This window comes from Varroa destructor, unplaced genomic scaffold, assembly GCF_002443255.2.
Source record: "Varroa destructor unplaced genomic scaffold, Vdes_3.0 BEIS01000002.1, whole genome shotgun sequence".
NCBI lineage: Eukaryota > Metazoa > Arthropoda > Arachnida > Mesostigmata > Varroidae > Varroa > Varroa destructor.
This window is the reverse complement of record NW_019211455.1, coordinates 55,624,609-55,633,965: the sequence shown is the minus strand read 5'-3', so window position 1 is coordinate 55,633,965 and position 9,357 is coordinate 55,624,609. Positions and strand designations below refer to the sequence as shown.

The 9,357-nt window shown below is 36.3% G+C and overlaps 1 protein-coding gene across 2 annotated transcripts; it reads right to left on the bottom strand.

Annotated features, from left to right (window-relative positions):
- Nucleotides 1-341: 341 nt before the first annotated feature.
- On the bottom strand, nt 342-8,502 carry sel (canopy family protein seele). Of its 2 annotated transcripts, none has more exons than XM_022793128.2 (6): nt 8,287-8,502; nt 6,723-6,903; nt 4,936-5,051; nt 4,073-4,273; nt 2,030-2,153; nt 342-1,788 (listed from the first exon to the last, which is right to left on the bottom strand). In XM_022793128.2, exons 2-6 carry the CDS (start codon nt 6,901-6,903, stop codon nt 1,580-1,582), a joined length of 831 nt encoding a protein of 276 aa, XP_022648863.1. In that variant the 5' UTR covers nt 8,287-8,502; the 3' UTR covers nt 342-1,579. The 2 variants fall into 2 exon arrangements, with proteins under 2 accessions (XP_022648863.1, XP_022648864.1); XM_022793129.2 differs by having other exon boundaries at nt 4,148-4,273.
- Between the last annotated feature and the right edge of the window lie 855 nt (nt 8,503-9,357).

Genomic DNA, 9,357 nt, shown 5'->3' with positions numbered 1-9,357 from the left:
TATTAGTATTCTCTATAAGTGGTATCATATAGTATCAAAGGATGTCATTTTCCGGTAAGACAACTATCGTGAGCAAATTCTATTATTACATTATTATATATTATGTAACAAGGTTTATTTATTCATATTCTCCCTAAAACGCCTCCACATCTCTTCCAGAAGTCTTGCTGGTGTTGCCTATTAAATCTTAAACGTATTATTACGTGTTTGCACATCTGAGGGCTGTGGTGGTCTTGGTTCGAATGCTACAAGACGATAGTTGTCTGAAGCAATGCGGGTTTAATTCTCAATTAACAATTATTTGTTCTACTTCAACGATACAGTCATTAAAATATATCGCATTTGCTGTCATAAGAGGCGATGATACTTTATTCATTAAATATTTGTTAATGAAGGATACGGTACTAGACGCATCATTTAATTTTTCAGGACTGAATATACATTTACAAAAGCGTTGAATAGATTAATATATATATATATAATTACAAACGTTTTTTTTTGTAATATTATTCGATAATATTTTGAACATTTATAACATTTAGAAGCGGATGGAAATTAAATACCAAATTTTCTTACGACAAAAACCTTGTATTCTGTAGATTCTGCTATTGTGCGAATAAAAAACAGCGGCAAACAAATAAATAGCAGCAATAATGTGACAAGTTTAACATAACACCACTTACCCCAATATGGGTCAACGGCTTTGCTGCTAGGATTCACCAGTAAAAGCAAAATTTATTCCAACACGGTCGCAAGTACTTTGACTTATTGACGTATGGATGTATCGTGACCTTTAGCTTAGAAATGTTGTCATAACTGCCCAGCCGCACCTCAGTGCAAAATATTTTTATCGATTTTCATGTTGTTATTTTCATGCCAGCCACAGAATGATAATGATTCTGGGCTTGCAAATAATTGCGGTTGTACCCCATTCATTTTAAACAAGTGAATTATACCAATACATGCATTATAGCTGAACGATAACTTGGAAATAAGAATCTCATAAAAGTCGATTATTCTTGATGTGATCGAAGCCCAACGGATTCTCGTGGTGAACCAAATGAATGAAAAACTGCGTAGAACTTTACGTGATATCGATCCGAGACTTCGATCAACTTTCAAAATATGTTTGATATTATGTTTGATATTAATGAACAGGGATGAAGTCTTCAGCTAAATGCACACTAACGGTCAAAATATTTACTTTATTATTTATTTCTTATTTGTTTTTCTTTTATTTTATATTATTTATCAAATACTATTTAATATAATATATATTTTAATCCTATATAAATTATAAAGATTCAAGTGGAGAACCCCGTTAGGCAACCAAGTTCTGCTATAGAAATGAACGATGTTTCCATGAAGATATCATCTGCTAAATGACAATTCATTGTTCGAACCTGAAATGCCTCGGCGGCTCATATGAGGACAACCGATGAAGACTACCCTGTTCTGTTCGTGAGTAATTAACAACACAAACAGTAACAATTAGATCATTCGAAATACCAGTTTGAATACACATTTAAGCGAAACGCCGAACCAGTCGAGTAGCGTCGCTCGTGCTCTGTGGAAATGTCTAAAATTCATCGTTTTTATCTTGCTTGTAGTCATCTTTATATTCGTTTAATTGTTGTGTGCGGTCGACATACGGTGTTTCAATATCTCCGAACTGGCCGTCGCCCGTATCAACATGTAACTCTTCGTTTTCATCTTCCTGGAAATCCCAATCGGTGGGTGCATTTTTCGCTTTCAGAGTCTCCATCTCATCATCAGCGTTACACAAACCTAACAAAGCCAGTAAAGAGTCGGGTGACAATGGTAAATTCAATAAATTAACGCATTAACTATGCAAATAGAACGCTGGAAATAGAATCCCAAAAAGCTTTCGTCATTGAACTTTGTAGCTATTAGTGAACTTGTTTTGCTCCTATAGTTCCCGGTAATCACCAAATTTGTGTTTAATATAAGATGGGCTTATAATATTTAATTCCAATACAGAAGACAAGCACAAATTCACCGCACTTACCTGTTGTGTGAATGCAAAACTGTTGTCCAAAATCGTGCGCTGTTGTTTTTAATCCATCGGCGTGGATGTGGCGCTTGAACAGAGTCATCAGAGCATCCTCATGATCGCCCATTATTTCCTCACACTATGAAAGAGCGGACAAAAAAAACTACATTAGTAATAACATCACACTGTGTGCTCATTTTTACTACTATTTTTTTTTACTACTTTACATAACACTATTAGTACTAAGCCGCTATTTACCTGAAAATTACCTAGATGGTATACACGGTTGTCATCATGCGCATATTCCATATGATCACATTAGTTGTACGACGAGTTATACGACGTTAGTACCCAAAAAAACTAAGTGGAGCATTCACCGACGACACCCACCATTTGCTCACTGCATTTAATCTCCCTTTTTTTCCTGAAAATCCGACTCATATATATCCTGAAGATTTGTTTACCAGTAACACTAGCTTCGAAGTGACAGGGCAACCAGTCGGTATAGCCAACCAGATTAGTGTCCATATTTGAGGAAACAGCGCCTAGTGCTTTTTGCCTCTTTGCCTCGTATTATCACAACGAGTCACACACGCAATGCAAACTACACTGCTTAAAAAGACGACGGTCAGAGCAAATGTGATGCAATACGTACTCTGGTATAATAGTATGAATCCTGTCGCCGCACATCCTACATATTAACTGCTAAAACCAAAATATGCCCGCTATCGTGCCATGGTAGTTAGAAACGAGAAGACACAGGTATTACCCAGGCCGGAAAAACTATTCTGTTTATGGTCGAGATGATTTAACGGAAGAAACGGTCCAAAGGTGCTCTGTCGAATTCGTTCTGAAAATTTCGATGTCCCTCGACAATTTGGAAAAATAGCAGAAGTTATTCCGAAAGTTAAGCAAGACGGACACATGAGTAGCCAACAAATTAGATACCCGCAAAAGAATTCGACGCAGAAAACTTACTCGATCACATTTCTATCTGCGAAATTGAAATAATTGCAATAGGATTGAACCATTTCTAAAGCGGTTGATTATGAATGATAAGTGGATTTTATACGACATGTTCGAAAGAAATGATCTAGAACCTGTAAAAAAGCTCCGACTGAGAGCAAAAAAAAAGATGATGCCATATGCTAGTCAGATTGGAAAGGAATCCTGATAATTATAACACGTTGCGGCTCAGCAAAACGGCTGACTTTTATAGCCAACAACTTTGAAAAAAGTCACTGGAGCTAATGAGCAAACGGGGTATCGTTTTCCACCATGACAACGCCAAACCTCAAACACCTTTAACAATCTGACAGAAGTTGAGAGCTGGAACGGAAAATATTGATGTGTTCGGATCTGGACTATCTTATTTCGATCTCCATAAAATTAATCGTGTTAATTTAGCCCCATGGCAGGGTTGCAAAAATCATTTATCGCAATTTCTCACTTAAAAACCACAATGTTCTTCAGTAGTGGAATTATGATGTTATTAGAAAAAAAAAAGGTTATAGATCAAAATGTAAGAATAAATGATATCTTGTTATGCAACTACCTAATACTTATAATGACTTCTTACCGCTCTGATTTCACCCCGATGCAAAAGAACCCTAGCTATAAAAGAATCAGCATTGATGAAAGCTTTAAGTGCAACTTTTGCCAGCAGTTTCATATATTAAATAATATAGTACATAAAAATATCACGAATTATAAAGTTCTGAAATATTCTATGTGATAGATCTAATCCTAGGATAAGCACTGATTTACCACAATGCAGCGCAGTCGATACAAACTGTCATAGGAATAACGTACACACTATATAGGGTTAAGGCGAAAATCGAGAGTTTTTTCATTATATTTTTTTGCCCTCACCTTTACTATAGTTTACTTTCCTACTAGCACATTGAGGACTCATTTTTGATTTTTGTCGTACCCTGTGTAATACAAAGTGTTCTTAAATGAACGAAATTGTTTCCTATATTGCAGGAGTAAAATTAAAACTACAACGCATTAAAAGTCTTAATAAAACCATAGAAAATAAAAAGAAACGTGACAAACAAATGTGTTCATCTTGGAGTTGAACTCAGGATTCGGGTTGAATTTCACTTGGTGTATCTTATCCATATCCTCAACCATGTTTATCATTGTAGGAAGGCCCGATCGTTTGTCGGTAACGGGCACATAATCTTTCATGCCACCGCAGACTTTGCCGTCATCCAGAAGACTAAGTAGCTGAATTTCGGATCCTCGGTACGGCACCTAGAAAGATGTAAAATTACGTAGAATACGTAAATAACAAAGAAACAAAGATTCTCCACAATTAAATCAGTTTTCTTGAAGCACAGTAAGAATAATTATTCAAATTGCAACTTTGTGCAATTTTTTAGATTTCAGTCAGAATGTATGGTAATGCTAGCAGTTAACGTTGAGAAGACAGTTCGTAAACAGGACGAATACTAGGTTATGGAAAAATACACTCTCGAAATTGAACAGAAAAGAAACCTGGAAGGTATTGTATATTAGAATAACAGAGTTAATTTTTTATTACTCACATTTCAGGTTTCACAGGTTTCTTCTATGAAGCAAATTCTATAGAAATAGAGTATTCATTGTATTGGTGGGGGAGAGGGGGTAAACTAGGCTTTCGAAGTAATTTAAAATAAGCCCAATTTTTAATTCTGTTGTGTACCTAGCGTCTCTGTTTATGATTCGGCGACTGCAAAAGAAAGCCACAAAAATATTCATTTTGTGCATACGTTTCCTTGTTTTATGTAAGTTCAGAAGTTATTTATTCACTTACTTAATTTAAAGATTAATAGTACAGAAAGAATCCTAAACTTTAACGTATACGAAAAAGCATATCATTTAACGCAGGTATTGATCGACGGACGTACAAAAGCACGACAAGACCTAAGTCTAACCTTCTTCTGTCGGGTGCTTCCATCAGCCTGTAATCTGAACGAACCAACTTCTATAACCTTCGCCGGGTCAGTGCTCTCCACTTCTTTGAAAAGAATCTTCACGGCCGTTTTACAGACTGCAATCGAGTGAGATTCAATTTGAAAATAATATGCTTTGTAGATTATTTTGTTTAAAATGAGCTTTAGTGACCAGAGAATAGGACTGTTTAAGGCATACCGCATACATGAATGTGAACTTCTCACAAAATAACGTTATTACACGTGTGTATATCTAATAATGGTTACTATGGCAACCCCTTAGAGCTAAGCAACCTGCGTTGGAAAACCGAACGTTTCGGCACATTTACATTAAAAGAATGCTAATGAATTACTTCTAAGTGACAAATAACCATGCAGAAAATTTCCTTTCACGCTTTCTCTACTCACTTCACGTTATAGGTCATACACCGCATTATGGAGGCCGTTTTGTAATGTTTACACTAGAGATTACTGAAAATGTACGTATGTTATATACATACGTAATTGTTTTATGACCAAGCTGTCACAAGCGAATCAGGAGGACATAATAATTCACTTTTGCGCTAATTAGGCCAGAACGATGATTTCTTTAAACGTAATCAAGTTATTCTCTTTTTCACGCAGTTACCTTAGCGTTCTGGCAACTTTTGGACATCTATATACCCGCCACCTGCGTCCATATGTAAATTTCTAGTCTGGCGTTGTCATTAAATAAGTAAACTGCGTGACTGCACACATTCGTCTGCCGTGTCAACGGTCCCTGAGTGTCTTAAGGAACTCGAAATAGTGAACTGCATTCATTACTTTACTTTAGACGATTGTTTTACTTCTCATAGTAGCAGGTGTTGTCCAGTGTGACGTATTTCTCTTGCCTAGTCCTTCTCTGGCTGGCGAGAGAGATTGTTATGATTTATGACGAATTTTTATTATTAAAATTCCACTATTCTACACGCATTTTTAACTGATATGAAGGCAACTTGCGGGAGACCTATTTTTCACTTTTGCCAGTTCTAGTCGAGAATGGTTTTGTATGTAAACTCTTTCTTCGATTTTGGCCACGCGCTTTCCATCTTTGGTTATTTTTTCCGCAGTCATTCCCCAGACATTCCAATGTCCGTTTTTGAAACATTTGCATTCATGTACCATGGTTTCACTTATGGCCAACTTGCCATTGTCTTTCCCAATTTTCGATGGATCTTCGCAGCGCTGTGGCTTCTAAGGAAAGCAGACCAGTAAGCGCTGATTTCCCAAATTAAAAGATGTTTTTCTTTCTGAACTCACTTCTCCTGGCACAACTTCCACAGGTTTCACTCACAAGTTGAAGTATTCGCCAGTCTATATTTCGTCTGCTACCGGCGCGTAATTCAAAAGTCCATCGGATTCGCTTGAAAAAGCTTTATGTATATAGATATATATTGATTGAACAAACAGAAACATTCGAAAGTGCGATTAAATTACAAATGGTTTTATTTCTATCGAAACTTTTTTTTACAAAACATCGAACATTTCACAAATTACAATTATATAATTAGTAGTATGTTAAGTATATATTCCAATTGAACTGAAACTAAAAAAACTGAAATTGAACTGAAAAAAAATATTAAAACGGATGACGAGTTACCAATACGATCGTTTTCTCCGGGTATGGGCGTCAATTTCAAATCAATATGATGCACGTACCACGTACATCCGATTGAACGCGTATCAATGCTCAATATTAAAATCCCCCTTCAAAGACTACATCAACGCTCGCTTTTAGCCCGTCTCACCTTCACACTTTGTTTTACGAATATCAATTTCTTTTCGGTCAAATTCGGCAGCATCCTGTATCGCTACACCTTCACTTAATAGACAGGCGGCAATCCCAATCACGAGTAAATATTCACCCCATAACGAGGGCGGACATAAACTGCTTCCGCGACCAAAAACGCTACATCTAAGCCGGATCATCTGAAGTAACCACAAGTAACTGATCTTTATTAGATATATTATTACGAAAGCACATTTATGGTTGTCATATATTTGGACATTCTTCGGGTGCATACATATCTGTTACCTCAACATGCGCCAATACTGTAGTAGGATTTCAGAACATTCTAGTAATTTTCTAAAAATGATAATCGTGCCTGCCGACAGTAGGTCCATCGTTAAAGAGAAAACTATTATATACAATCCATTCGATGTGATGTAATACAACGATAAGAGATCTAGATGCTGAACATCCTAGTTTCATTTTTTATAACAATAAATACTTTTTTTTTTCGTTTTTCTTGAGACATTTTACGCACAGTATTGATAAGAGTGATTAACCCGTGTTAAGTGCAGGCTGGAGTTAAGTTTTCGATTCATAGGTACGTTCATTAGCCTTGTTTATTATTGATGGAAGTAGAAGTTAGAAGCGATATCGATCATTATTCAACGTACATTATATATGTGTGTAGATGTTCCAAGTGCTAGACAAAGAGTCAGGCGGAGGACATCAACTGTGACAATTCACAAATGGCTGTTAGCAATGTAACATAGCTTCTGCTTTCATTCAGATCTATCGCAATTAAGCATTACCGCTGTGGCTTTCCCAAGCCAGGATCTTAAGTCCCACCAGTAACACAACTCAATACAATAAAAATAAAGAAACAGAACGTAGTTCGCTTAGGTACTCAGATCCTGAACCTAAAATACTTTAGCTGGCATTTAATTTGTCATTACGAAGCTTACTTCTGCTGCATATGAACGAGAACACGGATAGTCTATATCTACGGGCTTTGCTATATAATAATGCCGTGAAAAACACGAACGTGCACGCACGCACACACACACACACAACTATCGAAACAACAGTACTTAATGTGTGTAAATACATACTGCTAACTGTTAACTCTGATTGAATAAGTTTTAAGATTGCTTTTTAATACACATATATCTGTATCATATATGGTAGTGCATAATATACGTAATCGAATACATTTCGCAGATTTTTTTTGCCATCTTTACGAGGCGCAAAATAGCTAAATGTTGGTGAAAATAGCATCCAAATTCAGTCTGCAGTAATTACACGACGAAAGCACAGGAGTGCACAAGGTAACGATCTGTCTATCGAAAGTAATATAGGTGTAATTTCTTCAGCGGCGTAGTGGAAAATACGCTACCATTTCGTAGAATTCCAAGTCACGGAAATCGGAATACGCTTGTAACACCAAAACTAAAATGGATTGATTCTCTAGAACAATACAAGTGACTTCTTAAGTTGGAAATAATACATGTATACGTTTTTCAGTTTCAGCTTCAAAATGTAGAAACAATTTAAGCGTAACACTCATGCGTAATTGCACTTACATTGAAGTTCTCCTTTTTGTTCGCTTTCACGGATAAAAGTTGGCTCAGATTTCAGTATGCGAAGAGGGATGGGTCTAATGAAGAACGCGATTTTACGCGCTATATTTTTCTTAGTTACCCAGTAAACTGCACTAAATCGGACCTACGAGCTTTCTTAATCGCCTTCAGCACTCGAGTGAACCCGCTTCTCAGCTAAGCCCGCGTCGTCTGCTGTCAGCTGTTTGACACGTCAGGGTTCACTGCGAGAGAGAGAAACATTTAAATTTAGAAGCACTCCACCATGGCGGCAAGATACTTATTCGAAATAAATGGGTGATGTCATGATTGAGATAACATTCAATCCGCTTCGTTATACATAAGCGTGATATATTGAATTTTGTGGCAGGGATTCAAGCTTAAATACACCTAGGTAATTGTACGAAAATGCCAGTAAGGCAAAAATACCACACCGGTCCAGATTTACAGAAGCTGGCCATCCACCTATCTATTAATACGTGCTTTTAATACTCAGACAAATATTATTTATAAATAGGATAACAGGAATACATAACACAATGGTATCCTTAAACACAATTTGAATCATTCAGGGTATTTATGCTATAAATTTATTTCGCTATATGAAAGGGTGATCACGCACCGAATTGTGGCATTATCTTGGGACAGATGAAGTTGCCTAGTACCTTTCATTCAGCCGTTTTGGCTGGTTTTATATATTCTATGTTAGACGTGTGATTTTTAAAAGCTAGTAAATATTTGGCCATCACTAATTGGAGTTGTACAAAGCTTTCGTTATGAGTTTTTCACTTGCAAGTTTCACTAACCATATAACAAATAGCATATCTACAAGTTTTATATGAATTCATTATACAAATTCGGTAAAAAAAATCTTTTTTCATTCTTCAGCTTTAAGTTATAATTCATATACTTAATAGTAATCTCGTGAAGGATAATTTTTTGTGAATTTTTTTTTTATAATTTTTTGCTTAAAACTTTTGTAACGCGTCGGAAGTATTTGGCCCACGTTTAGCCGACTAATGAAGTCAATCCCCCGTTCCGTTGCCTGATGATACT

Excerpts from the sequence above, each read along its gene's own strand:
- sel (XM_022793128.2), bottom strand. The coding sequence starts at position 6,903 with ATGATCCGGCTTAGATGTAGCGTTTTTGGTCGCGGAAGCAGTTTATGT. Across the intron at positions 2,154-4,072 it reads ACTCCAAGATGAACACATTT|TGTGAGGAAATAATGGGCGA; the intron begins GTTTGTCACGTT and ends GCTCTTTCATAG. Across the intron at positions 1,789-2,029 it reads GTTTTGCATTCACACAACAG|GTTTGTGTAACGCTGATGAT; the intron begins GTAAGTGCGGTG and ends TGGCTTTGTTAG.